The sequence below is a fragment of the Hermetia illucens genome, chromosome 4 (genome assembly GCF_905115235.1).
Source record: "Hermetia illucens chromosome 4, iHerIll2.2.curated.20191125, whole genome shotgun sequence".
Classification (NCBI taxonomy): domain Eukaryota; kingdom Metazoa; phylum Arthropoda; class Insecta; order Diptera; family Stratiomyidae; genus Hermetia; species Hermetia illucens.
This window is the reverse complement of record NC_051852.1, coordinates 152031721-152051352: the sequence shown is the minus strand read 5'-3', so window position 1 is coordinate 152051352 and position 19632 is coordinate 152031721. Positions and strand designations below refer to the sequence as shown.

Here is a 19632-nt window from a genome sequence, read left to right as displayed (position 1 = left end):
AAAAACAATTCGAGAGCACTTGCACTCGGTGTGTTTATTTACAATACACTCACCAGCAAAATACCAGCCAACAGGTTGCACATTATTTACGTCATCATTGCTGTGAGGGTAGTCCAAATAATATCGTAACTGTAGAGTAACAATTCAAGTAGTAACTGTGAGAACCTAAACTTGATGTATTTCGTAATTTATCTATGAAAACAAAGCACATGAAAGATGGATATCAAATTCTATCATTTCTTGTTTTGGCCAGAAAAGTAGGAGGTAATTTTTAAGCAAATACGATTTGACACTGAAAATTTATCGTAATTACATTTTTTTCACATTGATATCTGGCAGTTCCTCAAGAAATTTGTCGGCTGTCAATCTGACGTTTTCAATCGTAAAGACTTGAATTTGACGTTTCTGTGGTAAATAAACAACATTTGGACGATGTCCCTTTTCCCGGCTTATGAGCCAACGCCAGGTCCTTCTGTTGATCAGAAAAAGAATGAGGAAAATTGTGAGTAAATATTCGATTCCTAATAAGCATTTGTGTTCACTGACTACGTCTTGCGATTATATCAACTAAAATTTACCTTTTAGACGAGGCGAAATCCTGGCTTACAAATTCAACTTTTATCCCTTTTCAAACTGTGCCTTTACCAAGCACAAGTGAATCCGTAGCAACTCAGGAAATTGGCAGTGAATCCCCCCAGAGTAGCAGCAGTGAATCAGTAGAACATGAGGACCGACACCGGCACTCGAAAAAGAGGAAAAAAGACAAGAAAAAGAAAAGGAAGAAATCGCGCAGGGAAACCCCAGAAAAGACGATTGAATTCACTGGCGAGGAAGAGTACTACGTGGATAAAGATCCCGCAAGGGGTTACCTATCAGTGGAAAGACTGCACAGACCAGCATGCCCAAGGTAAGTCCTACATTTGAGAATAATTCATTTAAGTATCACAATTTTGATATTTTTCCTATTTTAAAATCCAGATATCGCCGGATCCTTCGCCAACTAGGATACGTTAAAGGGTCTCCAAAAGAGAAAAAACGTCGTTACTTCTCCAGAAAATACTGGGAAGCAGAAACCGAACAAGCGCTTGCTCCTCCAACCAATACTTTGCCGGAGGAAGAATTTACCGCCAAAAACAAAGAATTCAATAAAATACTCGCCCAAAACCCGAAAAACGCAAATGCCTGGGTTGAGTACATCCACCACCAAGACAGGATGCCCATGCGAACCACCAAAACCCAAATGGCAGAGAAAAAAATCGAAATCATAGAAAAGGCTCTGGTGCACAACCACGGCAACGAGAAGCTGTACAAGTTGTACGTGGAAATTGTGGATTCAACTTATCCCTCGTTTGAAGTCAGCAAGTTTCTTGATAAACTTTTGGATAAAGGTAAATTCTGGATGAAATTCTAAAGGCAGATGTCGATGATTACAAATGTGTTTTTCGTTGCAGATCCAACCAATTATATTCTCTGGAGCGCACAGATTCAGGCAACGCAAGGTTCCATGGCGCGATGTATTGTCCCGGATGTGCTGAAGCTTTACGAGCAATGCATGCAGAAGATGTATCGCAAGTCGCAGGACGACGAAGTCATGCTGAGTGAGTATTGCATATTTTTTTCTGTGCTGCCACATCAACCAAGAGTGTCGTGGAAGGTAGGTATCAGTGATCGCTCCGAGGAGCCCAATTAGCGCTGTGGTGCGTCGTTTTGATGCCACAAACTCCTAAGATCGTGACAGCTGCTATGAGAGCAGGTAGGCAGAGTCTAGCCGGCTCGGGTCTTCAGAGCCAGCCAGTAGCATTCACGAAGGAAAACAGCACTCCTACCTTGCAGCTAAAAATTTCTCTGAGGTCCCAACGAATGGTTTACCCAGTGTCGGTAGCCTAACTCTAACTAGAGCTGGGCAATCGCAGAGACAGTGAATGAGGGTTTCCCTTCCTTCTCCGCAGCTTCGGCAATGCGAATTGTAGAGTATGCCGAGTCTGCCGGCATGGTCCCCTATGGGCCAGTGGCCCGTGAAGACCGCCGTAATTTTCAATTCAATTGCACGCGTCTGGCGCAAGAGCTTTTGTGATGAGGCTATGTTATCATCATCATCAACGGCGCAACAACCGGTATCCGGTCTAGGCCTCCCTTAATAAGGAACTCCAGACATCCCGGTTTTGCGCCGAGGTCCACCGATTCGATATCCCTAAAAGCTGTCTGGCGTCCTGGCTTACGTCATCGCTCCATCTTAGGCAGGGTCTGCCTCGTCTTCTTTTTCTACCATAAATATTGCCCTTATAGACTTTCCGGGCTGGATCATCCTCATCCATACGGCCTAACTGAACCGCCCACCGTAACCTATTGAGCCGGATTTTATCAACAACCTGACGGTCATGGTATCGCTCATAGATTTCGTCATTGTGTAGGCTACGGAATCGTCCATTCCCATGTAGGGGGCCAAAAATTCTTCGGAGGATTCTTCTCTCGAACGCGGCCAAGAGTTCGCAATTTTTCTTGCTAAGAACCCAAGTTTCCGAGGAGTACGTGAGGACTGGAAAGATCATAGCCTTGTACAATAAGAGCTTTGACCCTATGGTGAGACGTTTCGAGCGGAACAGTTTTTGTAAGCTGAAATAGGCTCTGTTGACTGACAACAACCGTGCGCGGATTTCATCAACGTAGCTGTTATCGGTTGTGGTGTTGTTATAAACGGGCCAAATTCTCCTTGACTTGGCACAGTTCGTAAGCCTTCGCCATCTAAAGCCCGCGACTGCTAGGTAGTTCGAGTAGACTCCGCCCCTGACAACTGCCAGCGAAACATCGACTGTATTCACCGAAGGGCTGTTAAAACAGACTCGCCTGGCCCATCCGTCAGCCCGTTCATTCCCCTCTATGTTCCTATGACTGGGAACCCAGAGGAGGGTGACCTTGAGCGTGCCGCCCAGACGGTTCAGCGTGTCTCTGTATATATAAAAACTTAATTCACTTTTAAAGAATAACAAGAAATTAAACTGTAATATTCGTGGTTCAATACGTCCACTCGCGCCAAGCGTTGATGATCAAGTGAGTGGTGTGCGGCATCAATGGAGGGAAGTTGACCACGCATCTCTATAATGCCATGCAGTTGGTAGTGAATCCCTACATTCCTGCCACCTGGAAGTTTTGGTAGGTATGTCCGTCGAATTCGAACTGGAGGTGGATTGAGTGGCTGTCAACTAATTCTGGTGCTGAGCCTCCCGGACGACGATGAAGGCGTCGGTATTTGATGAACTGGCTCGGCGGGTGACGCTGGCTGAGCTGTCGATTTGCTAAGCGGCTCAGTTGTATTGTTTGATGTAGTTGGAACATCGACGAGACTCGTCGATGGTATCTCGTTCTCGTTATTGGTATCCTGTTCATCAGAGACATGTTACTGGAACGAAGGAACATCAGTGCAACTAAACACTGGCTTGAGCCTCTCTATGGAGATGTTACAACTCCTCGCGTGTAGAGCACATTAGATATGCGGCGAATTACACGGTGGGATCCGGTGTATGGTTGCGTAAGTGACTTTTTTACTGAGGCCACGCTTTGAGACCTTTGTGGACGAAGATGGTACGAGCGTTGCGATGAACTACGGGCGTTGGTCAAATTTCTCGCATTTGGTGATGAAATTGGTCGGTAAATAACTTTGGAATAATTCTCCTGGAAGGTGCAGAGTGGTTCCAAAAAGGAGTTCAGCGCAGCTGGCGCCTAATTCCATTTGGAACGAATATCGCAGGCCCAAAAGGACAGTGGGCAAAATTCCAACCCAATTGACATTGTCCTCGTAGCACATAATAGCTGCCTTTAGGGACTCATGGAAACGTTCCACTAATCTATTGGATGCCGGATGGTACTGAGAGGTACGCGTACGTTAGCATCCCAGGAATTTCGTAAGCGACGTGAAGAACGCAGATTCAAATTGAGCTCTCTGGTCGGACGTGACGATGTTAGGAGCTCCATAAAAGGCATCGGCGATGGACTCAGCAATTTGATCTGACAATGGCACTGCTTGGGGCCAGCGTAAAAATCTATCCACCATTGTTAATCAATAATTTTATAATTGGTGTGTGGTGTGGTGTGGTTATCCACGTGAAGGCATCAGTGGTCCGGCGATATCGATGTGGACCTGTTGAAACCGTTTATCGGGAGTTCGAAATAGTTGGAACTCGTTCTTGGTGTGCCTACCAGTCTTGGATCTTTGGCAAGGAAGGCACGTTCAAGCGAAACAATGCACGTATTTCCGCATGGTTGGCCAAACAAATTTTTTAATAATGGCTCGAAGCGTAGCGCGGGGATATGAGCATCGATAGTGTCGCTGGTGCGAAAGGCTTGATGTGACTCGTAGAAGTGTCGCAGTATAGTCTGCTGCTGTTACCGATACTGAACGCCTGTAACCGAAGGGGACTAGAGTTGTCGCCCAAGATTAGTGCTGGCAGCCTAGTAGTTTCAACCCGGGAAAGTGAATCAGCAATAATGTTGGCTTCGGCTTGAATATAACGAATATCCGTGGAAAATTGCAAAATATAGTTTAGGTGTCTGAGCTGAAGTGGCGATGCCTTCTGTGAAAAGGCGAAGGTAATTGGCTTGTGGTCCATTCTGATTACGAACTGGGACCCTTCTAATAGATCTCTAAAATAACGAACGCTGTTGTAGATTGCGAGCAATTCGCGGCCGTACACGCTGTATTTCTGCTCGGTAGAGGTGAGTTTCCTCTGATAAAAAGCGATAGGTAGCTATCAATGATCACTCTGCAATTGCTGGAGCACTGTGCATACTGCAACATCGGATGCGTCGGTGATCAGAGCCATTAGTTGGCCCGGTTGATAATGAACCAGCAAGGTGGTTTCCATTTTGAATCTTTCAGAAACATACGTTTTATTGCCGTTCAGGTAAAAATGTCAGAATTGGCTATATAGCTTGTTACCATTGCTGCCGAAACGTAAAGTAACTTCCTGGTTAAAACTGATTGATTACTTGAAAAGTAACAAGCAACAAGCGCTAAATCGGATGCCTTCACGTAGATAAGATTCAAATTACTCGCTTGATGACGTCACCGTGTTTTCTTTTTCGCCTGGTGAAAATTCAATTTTCAAACCATTATAATTAACAAATGAGCGTTACGAATTGGGTTTTTTAACGGATATGGTAATTTGGCAGGTGAAACTACTATTTCGGCGTAAAAAAAATATAGTTATTTTCTAACGCGGGGAGTCTATTGGAGGATTATCTGCGTGCCGTCGCAAAGATAATAGCTAAAATAATCCTGGAACGCACTAAAGAACATCTCGAAAGCTTGATGGTCAGAGAACAGGCTGTTGTCCGCTCCAGATCCTCCTGGCTTGACCACATCAACACCTTACGGATCTGAAATAATAAAACTTCTTTTTTCTATTCGCTAGTGGAGAATTTTAGTTTGCAACAACAAGTCCTTTGTTACCACTGCTAAAGAGAACAAGTGGTTCCCGAAATATCGCTATTTGCAAAATAAAATTCTCCGCAAGCGAATAGAAAAAACAAGTTTTATTAAAAAAAGTCAAGCGATGACGACTTTACGGTTTCTTACCAGAGCAGAGGCAAATCGTTAGACGCTGCCTCACCTCTGCCCTGGGAGCAGCGGGGTCCGGTCAAGCAATAAGTTGATGCGGACTTAGGACCCCATCATTCTCAAAACGAAGTTTTATTATTTCAAATAAATAATCGCTAGAAACACTGCGCAATTACACTCAAACCTTACGGATCATTTTGAAACAGTGCGTAGGATTTAGATCTTCGCTGCACCTTCTCTTCATCGATTTTTAGAAAGTTTCGATATCATGAACAGGTAGTGTATTTGGAGTGCTTTGCGCAGGAGGGGCATTCCGGAGAAACTAATAGCCATTATCAAAGCCTAGGGCCTACAGACAGTGCCTGCAGGTTCTGTGAGGAGGAGGACGAAACCTCTATGCACGTCCTGGGACAGTGTCCGGCACTTGTGCAAAGTAGGTCGATACATCTGGGAGAACACTTAATACCAGATGCAAAGCTGAAACTTCTGGAAGTGGGGAACATACTAAAGTTCCTAACGGTTACAGGCCTGCTTGAGATACTATGATCAACAGGTACACTATAACCAGTAAAAGGGGCACAATAGTTCTTCAAGGACGCGGACTTTCCCTTAACAGAATAATAATCAAAGCCACACGAGGTCCATATCAGAGGCCGCCAGGGTTGCCTTCTGTCATCGATATTATTTATTCTTGTTATCGGTGACGTTCTTCATGCTGCCTTACTCGGAGGACGTAAAGGAATTCAATGGATTATGGCATCTTTCATCTCATGACATCTGGTTGCTCTCTCACCATTTCCATCGGGACATGGACCTTGGCCAAATGCCTGTGGATTTGGAAATAGAGGCAAGTAGAATTCGACTGAAGATAAATACCAATAAAACCAAGGTCCTCTGTCTAACGGGCCATCACCCTCGCCCTATCTGCATTAATGGGGAGAGCATCGAAAGCTTCGATCAATTTGTATGTCTAGGAAGCGGGGTTTCTGCCGACGGCGGCACCGAACTAGATATTGCAAGATGCATTAATAACCCCAGATCCGCGTTCGCTGCCCTGTCTTAAATTTGGAAATGCAGTTATCTTAACACCAAGAACATGTTCAGGCTGTTCTGTGCTAGTGTTCTTTCTGTGTTGCTATATGGGATTAGCACATGGAAAGTGAACTCCACTGTTACCCAAAAGCTTTAAATTTTTGTGAATACATGTCTACATCGTATTATCAGAATACGCTGGCCTGACACTATTTCAAACGAAGAATTTGGTCGGCGCGCGGGGCAGGCATTCGTACGCACTGTGATCAGAAGACGGAAGTGGCACTGGATAATAATAATAATAATCGTTGGCATAACAATCCATATTGGATTAGGGCCTTGAAGTGTGTTAGAGCACTTCATTCAAGACCGTAACGGTACACTACAGAACACTGTAGGAGGCAATGTCGTCAGCATTACGCTCGCCCGAGATTATTACCCTGATTTGACTCAGGTACTCATCCACAGCTGAGTCGAGTGGTATCCGACGTCAAATCACAATACAAATTCCACTGCCGCCAGCGAAATTTGAACCGCGACCTTCCGTACGACAGCCTTGTGCTCTAACCACTCAGCTATCCGGACACTAGATAGGTCACCCATTAAGGGGCGACAATTGCATTGTTGAGTACGCCATGGACTAGAATACATTCTCCGAAGAGGGTCGCCTCCAAGGCACTTGGCACAGAACATTAGAGGACTGCGAGCATCTCGGGAAGTCGTGGGGGAACGGAAGGACATTTCAAATATCGGCGAACAATGGCGTGTCTATTCCAAAAATCAGTACCATTTCTATGAACGATAACTTACCAATGCACCTCTGTTACATTTTAATTACAAAATGGGGATTCCCCTAAAACAAAATTGGAATATAAAATTTCAAATTGTGGGCTTCTTAGTAGGCTGAAACCGGAACAAACTAATAATTCCACATTCGCATTCCCAGACCTCTCTGGATTAGTGCTGGGGAAATGCCATCTACTCTGGGTAATTTCAGTGGTTGAAAAGTTCCCACTGCCCACCTTACCCTAGCTTCTGAGCATACCGCTTTTGCTACTTTCTAGTTCTCCTTTCTTCCCCTTTTATTCGTTGTTCGGGTGTCAGGCAGAATGTTGTCGCCTGCCGCCGTGGAGTAGGACCCCGGGAAATGAGGTCTGAGAAGCAGGTATACTTTGTTTCCCTCATTCTCGGTAAATGTCCCATCCTCCTTCTTCAGACAGAAGATATTGCCCCGTCTTTGGCTACAGCTTTGTAAAGCTTGGTTGCTTCTGTGATATGTTTCGCAGAATTACCTGAAGCTGTTCCGTTTTGCTTCCCTGATCGCGTTAGTATACGCAGTCAGTACATTTTTGTACCTCTGCCAGTCCCCGGTTTGTTTTGCCCGGTTGAAGCATTTTCGTGCCTCTGTTCCCATTCTGGCGGGGTTCCTGTTCCACCATGATGCATCCCTTAACGACTTAACTGTCTTCGCCGGACAGCTGCCCTCATAGGCATCAATGATGACTATATTGAGGTTTTCCACCACTGTTTCTAGTTCCAGTTCGCTCCTGATGTTACCGCCCCCTTGAAGGTGGGCCATGTTGTTGCTCAAGTGTGTTGCATAGGATTTCCAAGCCGTTCTCCTGGGATTCCTTATTATTCTTTTTATTTCGGAGTTGCCCTCAATGTCGAATCTGATTATTCTGTGATCAGACATAGAGGGTTCTTCCGACACTCTCCAATTCCTAATCATCCCGTTCATTAGAGTATTTCCTAGAGTTATGTCTAGTACCTCCTGTCTAGTGCTGGTCACAAATGTTGGAGTGTTCGCTACGTTATATATTTCTAACTTATTGTTAAGAATAAATTCAATTGGTGTCGCTGCTTTCCCAAACTTCATGATGGGCGTTGACATCGCAGCCGAGGAGAAGTGGTTACGCCCTCTTCTCACAGTACTTCACCAATTTAGCGACTTGTTCCGAGGAACTCGGATTTCATCTCCTGGGAAGTATCCCGACGCCACGACTGCCTCTCGAGTGCTCCTTCCGGCTTCCAATGAGACTTGGATAGCCACAAGCTCCCCGGTCAGGAACTCTGGAAGACATATATATTTTAAATTACGTTTAAGAATTATGCAAGCTCTTGGTTTTTCACAAGAGGAGTCCCAAATTACCTGCATGCTGCAGAATTATTCCAATGTACTCTTCGGAACTTGCCCTTGCAATTACCGCAGATGCATCTTTCGCATGGTGGAGATTTATTTGGGCTACCTTAGTGCTGGCCATTGTCTCCGTTATTATTTGGAGCTCTTCTCCACTGTTGGAGTATCGCCTTCCTCCTCCGACATGGCGCTATCCTGTGCGTCGCTGTCTACCCTGAGCCCTAGAAGTCCTAGTTCTAGGTCGTCCAGCTTCTGCTCTTCACTGGGCAGCAGGTCTACTTCCCTATTTGATCCATTCCTTTCCCCCTCTATGACTTTCGAGACTTCTTCGGGGATCTCGATATGCTTTTCACCTGGTGTCTCCTCCGAGGTGTCTTTCCTCGGCTTTTGCCTGTGCACATGCATGTGCCAAATCGATAGTTGATATGGCAACTACGACGTTTGATGGCCTCCAGGGATCGGTCATCTACCCCGGTCGTGAAGAGTTTACCCTTTCCCTCCACCTTGCTTCTGAAACTCTCCATAGTCGCGTATGGAGATCCTGAGCGATTACGAGGTCCATGAGACCTTCCGTCTCTATTGTCGCGGCTTTTGGGAGAAAAATTGTCACCATGTGTGCTCCCGGTATATCATCCCCAGCACATGTTGACAGTTCTGCTCCTTCCCAGCCTGGCAATTTAGGAACTATAGTTTTAAGCCACTCTGCAGTGTCCTTCGCGTAGTCCACCAGAATTTGACCTGACCGAAAGCGTAGCTCGATGAACGCGAGTTTCGCAGTCCACACCTTGTACATCTGCCTGACGATAGTTTCCTGCTCCTCATGAGTGAGTATTTGCTCGGGAAACGTTTTTGGCAGTATGGTCAGTCGAATGGCCTTGACCGCACTAGCATAGCTAATGGCGGGCTTCCTGATTTCTGTCTTCACCCCTGACCTACCCGGTTTTTCTCCCCTCTTGGGTTCAGGTTTGGGTTTTTTGGGAGCATTCCCCTCATGCGGGGTAATCCCCACTGCTCCTCGCTTTCTTGGCTCCGATAAAGATGGCTTAGATCTATCCTGAGCCTTTTTAAGGGTCTTTTCTGGTTTCAGACCTTCTTTCAGATAATGCAGGTATCAGGTCTCCTTCCTGAAGTCTTATATATTGATCTCAGACGTTTCTTGGTTGTTGTCTTCGCAGTATACCAATGTTGACCTTGTATCTATTGCTTGACGTCCCCATTTATTCTTTGTTGAATGTAATCACTTGGCTCTCACTATTTCGGGAATGTGCCTCCACCTGGTTGACCAGTTTGTGTGCGGTAGGGAGTCTCGTTTGCTTTGTTGCAGTTTTCTTTATTTTCATAATTTTACTCATTTGATTCCCACGAGTTTGAGAGTTATGAGATCCGCCGTGCAATAGCCCCCCGTAGCATGATAAGGTCAAACTTACTCACTGAGGCGATCAGGTATCAGTCAGGCTCCGTTCGAATATAGTCGGTTACCCCCGACTGTAAACTATCCAATGGCAGAGTTCGCTTGACACTCTGGGGAAGGTGTTTTTCGACTTTGTTAATAGTAGCGTCGCCTCGTACATGGTGTGGATGTCACCACTCACTTGGTCTTGATAAACGAGAGGCTTGGCCTCTGGGAAACCCCACACCAACCTAAAAGGGAGACAATTCACTCTCAGAGAGAGATAGGTTGGTCGCAGAGAGCTATATTCCGTGTCAGTCTATCCTACAGTGCACTGCTTGACCCCGGGAGCGGGTAGCTTTAGCATGTAGATTATAATTGCAATCCTTTGGCTTGTACTGATTGGATTATTTTCGACTTCTTTTCAGACTCACTAAAAACAATCTTTAAATCGATTAATACTATTCAAAATGGGTACCACATCATTACTCATCAATTCCTCAAATAGCGCGCTCTACGCTGAAATTCAATTACAATCTCATGAAATATTTTTCATGGAAGAATCACAATCTCAATATTGAAATTCCAAATGATGCTGCATGCATAAAAAGCATCTCCGTTCCCATCCTTTTGTCTAACATTCCCATCGATTACGGCATCGCTTCCATTCAGGTTTTAAAGCTGACTCTGTCAATAAACTTAAATTTAATATTCCAGCATTTTTTATTCGCTCCTCGCTCATTTCACATTCAATCAATGCTACCCTGATTGTGGAAAAATCTGTCGGATGAACGGAAAAATATTCAACGAATCTTAATGAGCGGTCCAGAAATGGAGATCAGACCAGAGTGTGGGAGCAGCCGATGCTTGGCCAGGACGGCTAAACTGCATTTCAGTAAGCAGGCAGGAGACATGCGATGCCTGCTGTCTGAACAAATGAAAAATTTTGCCTGATGTCTGATATTTTGTAGCCCGTCCCCGATAATAATCCGCTCGTTATCAGTTTTTAATTGTGTTTGCTGGACTCCGATTACGAATTTACCGAAAATTAATGGGAAGAGCTATCACAACAATTGAATATGAAGTTTATTAAGGCGATCCTGGCAGTAAAATTTATTTTTATTTAGTAAAAGATATTTTGGTTACAAGCGAGTGAAGGTTCCATTTCAGTAGTATCTGTAAAATTGAAGACAAGATATTTTAATAGACACAACGATTCTAAAAAGAGCATGGACTGTATATGGAAATGGGAGCGTCGATATATTGCATTTAGTGTGGTCTAAGTTTAGTCCTGGTGAATATATGGTTACAAACAGCTTCTGATGGTGGTTTAACATCTTCATCGAACCTTGATGTTGTTGACATCGGTTCATGACTGGACATTCACGCGCCTCTCAATACTAGACATGGAAGATTTAACACCTTGACAAAATTTATTAGACTAATTGCACTGTAATGCACTGGTCAGGGAAGTAGAAGCTGGCTCAGATAGCAATGATTTCAGTACCGTATACCACATTACGGAAGAACGTCAATGATGGTCAACGTGTGAACAGGGAGTATATTTGTCTGTCTAGTGTGCTCTACGCATTCCGGAGAAACTGATAGCTATTATCAGAGCGACATAATGTCAATTGCTGCACGAGGTCAGGGTTGCATCTTGTTACCAATGTTATCTCTTCTTGTTGTTGATGATGTTCTTCATGCTGCATGTCTGAAGGACGTAGAGGGCTTTAATGCAACATGAACGCTGATGATATCTGCCTGCTCTGAATTCGTAGAATGACGGGTCAACTTCTTTTCCGCATTAATCGGAACATCATCGAAGGCGTCGATCAGTTTGTATATCTAGGAAGCGTGACATCTGCCGACGGCCGCAGCGAACTTAATGTAGTTCGACACATTAGCAGCACTAGATCTGGCTTCGTTGCTTTGTCCAATACTAAGATTAAGTTGATACTGATGTGTGCTAATATTCTTTTTTGAACCCAGGGGCGCATGACGCAGAACATTTCGGGAACTATTTGGGGAGCCAATGTTCATTCCAGCGTATCGTGAACGATGACGTATAGATATGACATATTATGTCCCATCAAGAGGTAAATTTCAAACACACAGTGACCCGCCCGCTGTAACCTGTTGAGCCGGATTTTATTCACAACCAGACGGTCATGTTATCGCTCATAGATTTCGTCATTATGTAGGCTACGGAATCGCCCATCCTCATGTAGGGGGCCAACAATTCTTCGGAGGATTCTTCTCTCGAACGCGGCCAAGAGTTCGCAATTTTTCTTGCTAAGAACCCAAGTTTCCGAGGAATACATGAGGACTGGCAAGATCATTGTCTTGTACAGTAAGAGCTTTGACCCTATGGTGAGACGTTTCGAGCGGAACAATTTTTGTAAGCTGAAATGGGCTCTGTTGGCTGCCAACAACCGTGCGCGTTTTTCATCATCGTAGCTGTTATCGGTTGTGATTTTCGACCCTAGATAGGAGAAATTATCAACGGTCTCAAAGTTGTAGTCTTCTATCTTTATTTTTCCCGTTTGACCAGGGCGGTTTGATGTTGTTGGTTGGTTGGTTTTTGGTGCTGACGTCGCCACCATATATTTTGTCTTGCCTTCATTGATGTGCAGCCCAAGATCTCGCGCCACCTGCTCGATCTGGAAGAAGATAGACTGTTCATCTCGGGTTATTCTTCCTATAATGTCAATATCGTCATCGTAAGCCAGTAGTTCCATGGACTTGAAGAGGATGGTGCCTCTCGTATTTACGTCAGCACCGCGAATCACTTTCTTCAGGGCTAGGTTAAAGAGGACGCATGATAGGGTATTCCCTTGTCGAAGACCGTTGTTGATGTCGAATGGCCTTGAGAGTGATCCTGCTGCATTTATCTGGCCTCGCAGATTGGTTAGGATCAGCCTAGTCAGTCTCAACAATTTCGTTGGGATACCGAATTTTCTCATGGCCGTGTACAGTTTTACCCTGGCTATGCTATCATAGGTGGCTTTAAAGTCGATGAAGAGATGGTGCAACAGAGAAAATCTGATCTGTTGCTGATTTGCCTGGAGTGAAGCCTCTTTGGTAGAGGCTATTGATGTTCTGGGCATACGGGGCTATACGACCTAGCAGGTTAGTGGAGAATATCTCATAGATGGTACTCAGCAACGTGATATCCCTATAATTGCTGCACTGCATGATATCCCCCTTTCTATGTATGCGACAAATAATGCCTCGTTGCCGGTCGTCAGGCATTGATTCGCTGTACAACGCCTTTAGCATCAGTTGATGAACCACTTGGGGAAGTTGGTCGCCTTCATATTTAACGGTCTCTAAACCGGTGGATTGCACGGACAGTTTCTTTTATGCTTGGTGCAGCATTTATCCGTCGTCTTCAGTTGGCGGGACCTCCAATTCGCCGATGTTCTGGTTGTTCAGTAGTTCATCAAAGTACTCAACCCATCGCTCCAATATGCCCATCCTGTCGGAAATCAGATTATCCTCTTTGTCTCAGAAGGATGAACATCGAGGTGTGTAACGCTTCATCCTGCCGACTTGTTGGTAAAACTTGCACGCCTGGTGCGGTTGCTCCCTGTACTTTTGTAGTTCACAGACCTGTTGGTTCTCCAAGGCTTTCTTTTCCCGTCTATGGAGTCGCTTTTCCGTTTGACGGAGTTCTTGTTAAGTCTCTGCGCGTTCTTTGCGAATGCAACATTACTCGGTATGCAGCATTCTTCCGTTCCGTTGCTAGCTTACATTCATCGTCAAATCAGCCGTTTCGACTTTTCTTGCGGCCAAGTATGTTTGTGGCCGTATCAATGATAACGCTCTTCAGGTGGTTGTGAAGATCAATTTTTGATCTCCTGGACATCTGTTAGTTGTGGTTATTGCGGCATCCGTTTCCCCCTTATAGGTGTTACAAAGGGCTGTGTTGTGAATGGTTTTGGTATTCACTCTCACCTGATTGTCAGAGGGGATTGTAAGTGGTGTTGTAATTCGAGCCTGGAGCACTATGCCAACGATAGTGATCCGAGTCTATATTTGCCTCCCCAGCATCACAGTTCTGGGACGCCGGAGTGCTTCCATTTCTAAAACCCACTTACCATTAGAATCTGAGTGTTTTTTGAGGATTTGAATCGCCATTCGCTAGGTGAACCAGTTGGAGAAAGACTTGGTCCGATTTTTTTTTAGTCCATGGACTCCTAATTTTGAGCTAAGCACCCGAATTCTCAAAGGTAGATAGCCCTCAACTTTTTACATTCATTGATCCGCTTCCACGTTTGCGCCGTCTGCCAGATCTCGTAACGTGCCGGAGATAAAGGCACTTTTGATGGCGGCTCAGTGCTCATCAGTCTTTTCCCGCGAGTTATTTAGTATATGCACCAAACATTTGTCTACTCCTAGACGGCAGCCACATTGCGGAAACGATCTGTATTGAATTTCGAGGGTGAAACTCCATTTCTTTACGACTAGACGTATAAGCAACAAGGAAGCAAATGTAAGCAACCATCAGATGACGCTTCTGAGCTCGGTGTCAGCGTCTCTCTAGTTTCGCATATCCTAAATATAGTGCTAATCGCGATGTGGTTGATCTGACTAGATGTACGTTGCCGATCAGTTGAAACCCAACTGACCTTACAGTGGACTCTGTGTCCGAACAGTGTACTGCCTTGACAAGGCCTTGGAAGCTGCAAGAAGCCACACACGAAAGCATCCTTACCATTCAGATCTCTCATTATATTCGCAATGACACCTTTCAGAAGCCTCTCCTGGATTGCATTCAATTGCTCATAGAAAGACTGCTTCATGTCTTCATCGGAAATCTCCGTTGGTGTGTTCCTCACCTGGGCCAGAATTTTGCAGCTATTCTGGCTAATATCTCCGGCAGAGTTGTCAGAATACAATAGCATATTGCCACAAGAGGGAGAAGAGTGAGTCCTGAGAGTCCCACCATCTTACATCATTTAACCCCAAAATGTCCAGCTTGTATCGCTGAAATTTAAGCAAAGGAGCATTCTGAGAAGTCTCGATTTTGTCGTCGATAATAAACCTCTGACGAAAGAAAAACTTTGTAGCCAAAAAATCAGTCTACTTCCGAGACATGGAAGACGTCTCCGAAGCCTAAGGCCTTTAAGTCGCCTTTTATGATTATAATTATAATAATCGTTGCCGTAACAATCCAATTGGAGCAGGGCCGTGAAGCGTGTTAGACCACTTCATTCAAGACCGTAATGGTGCACTACAGTACAGTGCACTCGCCTGAGATAGTAACCGACGTCAGATCCTAGTACAAATTCCACTGTTACCAGTGAGGTTTGAACCGCGACCTTCCGTATGATAACGCAGCGCTCTAACCACTGGGCTATTCGGACTACGATTAGGAGGGAATAAGTGGATTCAAACATTCCCTTCCCCCCTACGCCACCCTCACTACACAGCGGACCACTGATTACCTGGTTTAATAGCAAATATAGACCTCCAGGTGATACACGGTCGTTCAGACTACAATGATTCTTCACTCCTCTAAACTGAAACGGCGTTAGGACCGTCTATTATTTGCTAAGGCACTTTGAAATAGAATCTCTAATACAAGATTACAGCACCAAATTTTTATTTCATTTTGAATCCTTTCTGTTATCCTCCGTAATTATAATAGTGAAGCAGCCCTTAAACACAATTAAATGTGGGCAAATGGAGTGGGGTAGTTACAATAAAAGTATGGACAAGTGCATTGATTAATATCCGAGTACCTTGGTTTTCGCTATTTTTGTTTTTAATGAGGTTTACAAACTCATGTAGCCAGAAAATTCCGTCTGGATTCGGTCTGCTCCAATTATGGCCTCAACGCTTACACTCTTTCATAATTGCCTATGTACTTTAGCTGTCTTCAATGATTGCTCATTAACGTGCTACCAGGGGGAAGGTGATGGAGAAAAATTAAATTTGTAATTCCAGGAAAACTTGGCGAAAAACTTTAATGATTCCGTTTGGACCAAATTGTGAATTACTACGGGATCTCCGTTACTCTCGAAAGAGGCTCTTTCCGCAGAACTATTTTATGCAACTTCTATCTTTCCTGAAAATTTACCGTAACTGTTTTTAACAAGGTGTAAATAACTAAAAACATTCTCAAGGAGTTAAACTATTGTTTTTTGACCCACTTTGCATCGCCTAGACCCCTTCCGTTCAGTGATGATTCGTATCGCAAATGCAATCACTGATTCCGCGGGTTGATTCGAAAAACTGCTGGCCCCTTTTAATAATTTAACACACGAAATTCCTGTGACCTACTACACTATTCGCTCCTCAAATCCTTCCTTCCCTTTTCACTTTCGTGAGCATAATTTCATGCAATTCATTTTATTTTTCCCATTTCAGAACTTTTCAATGGCTGCGCTCTTTTCTTGCGACAATCTGGTTTGAGTGAACAATTCTTCGCCCTAATAAAACTCGCTCTCGAGCTGAACGTTTCAGTTGATAAATTCAATAAAATACAGCCTGAAGAGAAAGATCAACAGACATTAATCGAATACGAGGAGGTAATCCTGAAATCAGGACTTCCAATGAACGAGATTTGGCTGCGCATTGAGAAACTTCGTCAGAACTACAATTTCTTACCATGTCCAAGTACAAGTAACTACAGCGATCCACAGCGCATCGTCTTCAACGAGGACATTTGCTATTTTATCTACCCATTGGCAAATAAAGAGAACTGTTTTGCTTTGATTATAATCATCTTGAGACTTCTGAAGATTCCTTTTCTGTCGACATCGAGTCTTCGTAATCGGTTTCTTTTCGATGCATCGCAAAACTTGAGCGAATTCGATGCCATTGAGGACATTCTGGGAGTGTGCTTACATAAGACAACGAGTCTATTTGTCGACTCCTTAAATTTCGATCTGACTCTTTACGAGCTAGTCAAGGAGATGATTTTGGGACCGTCTTTCTTAAGTGCAAATATTGGACATGAAATCTATTTGAAGACGATTGTTGATATCCTTACACTTTGTTCAGAATGCTATCAAAGCGATGAAAGGAAGCGAACCATTTTTGTACTTCTATGGCTTAAGTTTGAGAGGATTTCGTTGATAATTGAGCGGATAAGCCAAAAATTATCGAATGAGGCCATGAAAAAGATCAAATCAAAAGTAAAAAATCTCCTCAAAAGGGAGGAGAATCGAAATGTCCTGAACTTCTATACAGAATATGCGCTAATTGAATACGAGTTTGGCAATCTGCATGTGGCTGAGAATATTTTCGTAACATCCATAAGTGGAGGAGGTTCAGAAGTACCAAAATCGGACTTTTGTCATGCTCATGTGACATACGCCGAAATTTTAATCCAAAATCAAAACTATATCAAGGCCTTGAAAGTCCTGACCTGCTTCGCTCTGGACATTTCCCTTGAAGAACTGGACGGCGAAATTCTAAGCGAGCCTCGCAAACTACTCTCCCTAAAAAAGTTAACTGAAAGATTGGCCGATCTAGCCTTTATCGAGAAAAATGTCCAAATAATGGAACTGGAACAATATTTCCTTCCAGACTATTTCATCAGCTTGTTAAAAGCAAAAATTTATTACCAAGTTCTACTAAAAAATAAACTTGAAGCAATGGCATCACTGGAGAACCTTCTTCGACACTTTGTTGAAAAGAATCCTCGTCACATATTCATCCGGGAAGGTATCTACGAATTATACCTGAAAATAATGCAGTTCCCCGATCGGACGTGTCTGGTCTCAAACCTTCTAATATACGAAACTCTCTCGAGAGCTCTGAATGAGTTTCCAGAAAATCTGTATCTACTGAAAACCTGTGCATCGCTAGACAACCAACCTTGGTACAAACTACGCAGCCTCTTGACTAGCACGAAATCCCCACTTGGAATAATTTTCCTGATAGCAGCGGCGCGTTGTCGTTTCACGAAGTACAGGAGTGAAAATGTACAAGGTGACATTGGAGTTTATTCTTCAAATATCGACGGCAGTGAAACCACATATAAGAGGCGAGTCGCCAATATTTTAAAGGAAGCAGTACATAAAAGTTCACCGTTACGCAAGAATTCCTTAGTTTGGCGATTTTATTTAAGGAGTTTATGTGATATTCAAGCGACATTTGAAAGAAGCAGGGATGCCCTTTTTACAGCATTGGATGAGTGTCCGTGGCATAAGGTAGGCGAATTATTCGATCACTTTCCAGAGCTGATTACTAATTTGAAATGTATTCTCTTTTTCACAGGCCCTGTATCTCGACGGATCGGTTTACGTTCCACAAGAATTGGCTCAAATGCAGGATCTGATGATTGAGAAGCAACTGCGAATTTACGCTCTTCCAGAAGAATTAGAAATCTTGAGAAATGATTCTTTTGAAGCTCCAACAGTGTCTTAGTTTTGTTTTAATTAATATGTATAAGATGAAATAAATGTTGTGATATTATTAATATTTTCTTACTAAAATGTTTAGTCCTCGAAAGGGACCATTATCTGTGTGTCTACTACATCTGCCCGCAGGCGAGCATAGCATCACCCCCAAATTTAATACGGTTGTCCCCGGGATTCGTCCCTCATCCTATTCTTCTTCAACCTCTGTTTTTTCAAAAGCATATCCGGCTCGTCTTGATCGGTTGCATCATTCAGTCAGTCCAAAAGCTCTCAAATCACCATCTAGCGTACCAAGCCAACGTTGTTTCGGCCTGGCTTTTGGTTGTTTTGCATCAACTTCGAATAATCTTGGCAAGTGACTTCTCGTGAGCGCAAACGACATGTCTATACCATTGAAGACGCCTCTCGCAATTTCTCTACAATTGGTATAACCCCATATCAATCACGGATGTCCTCACTTCTGATATGATTATTGTGTGTTACGCAACTCGTCCAATACAACATCTTTGTCTCCAATACCACGAGGCGCCATTAATTTGTTCATAATCGGTCAACATCCGGAACCATAGAGGGCGACAGGGCGAACGACACTGTGGCTAATTTTCGATTTGAGACTTTCACTAATGCGTCGATCACAAAGAAACGCCCGTTGTGGGAAGCCACTTCATCCAAATTGCACTGATTGCTGAAGCAATTTCACAACGCAGTTCACCATTACCTGATAGCATTGATCCAAGATATTTAAATTGTTCATTTCTTTGCAAGTCACTCCCACTGAAAATGGCTGTTACATTTTCATCGATCATCACAAAATTCTGTTTTATTGAAATAGTGTCCCGTGTGAAAGTGTCAATATCAAAAGAAGAGTGGTGAAAGGGTGTGTCCCTGATGAACATCAACAGAGATATGAAACTATTTTAATATACCCGTCACATCGAACTTTGCTCTTCGGATTACGGTAGACTAAGCAAACTCAGTGTCCGGATAGCTGAGTGGTTAGAGCACAAGGCTGTCGTACGGAAGGTCGCGGTTCAAATCTCGCTGGCGGCAGTGGGATTTGTATCGTGATTTGACGTCGGATACCAGTCGACTCAGCTGTGAATGAGTACCTGAGTCAAATCAGGGTAATAATCTCGGG

General features: G+C 43.9%; 1 protein-coding gene across 1 annotated transcript; it reads left to right on the top strand.

Annotated features, from left to right (window-relative positions):
* Positions 1–387: 387 nt before the first annotated feature.
* LOC119656052 (nuclear exosome regulator NRDE2) lies at positions 388–18524 on the top strand. Its single transcript, XM_038062317.1, has 6 exons — positions 388–502; positions 586–907; positions 979–1388; positions 1452–1598; positions 16495–18284; positions 18352–18524. The coding sequence occupies exons 1-6, from the start codon at positions 433–435 to the stop codon at positions 18499–18501; spliced, it is 2889 nt and encodes a 962-aa protein (XP_037918245.1). The 5' UTR covers positions 388–432; the 3' UTR covers positions 18502–18524.
* Positions 18525–19632: the final 1108 nt, after the last annotated feature.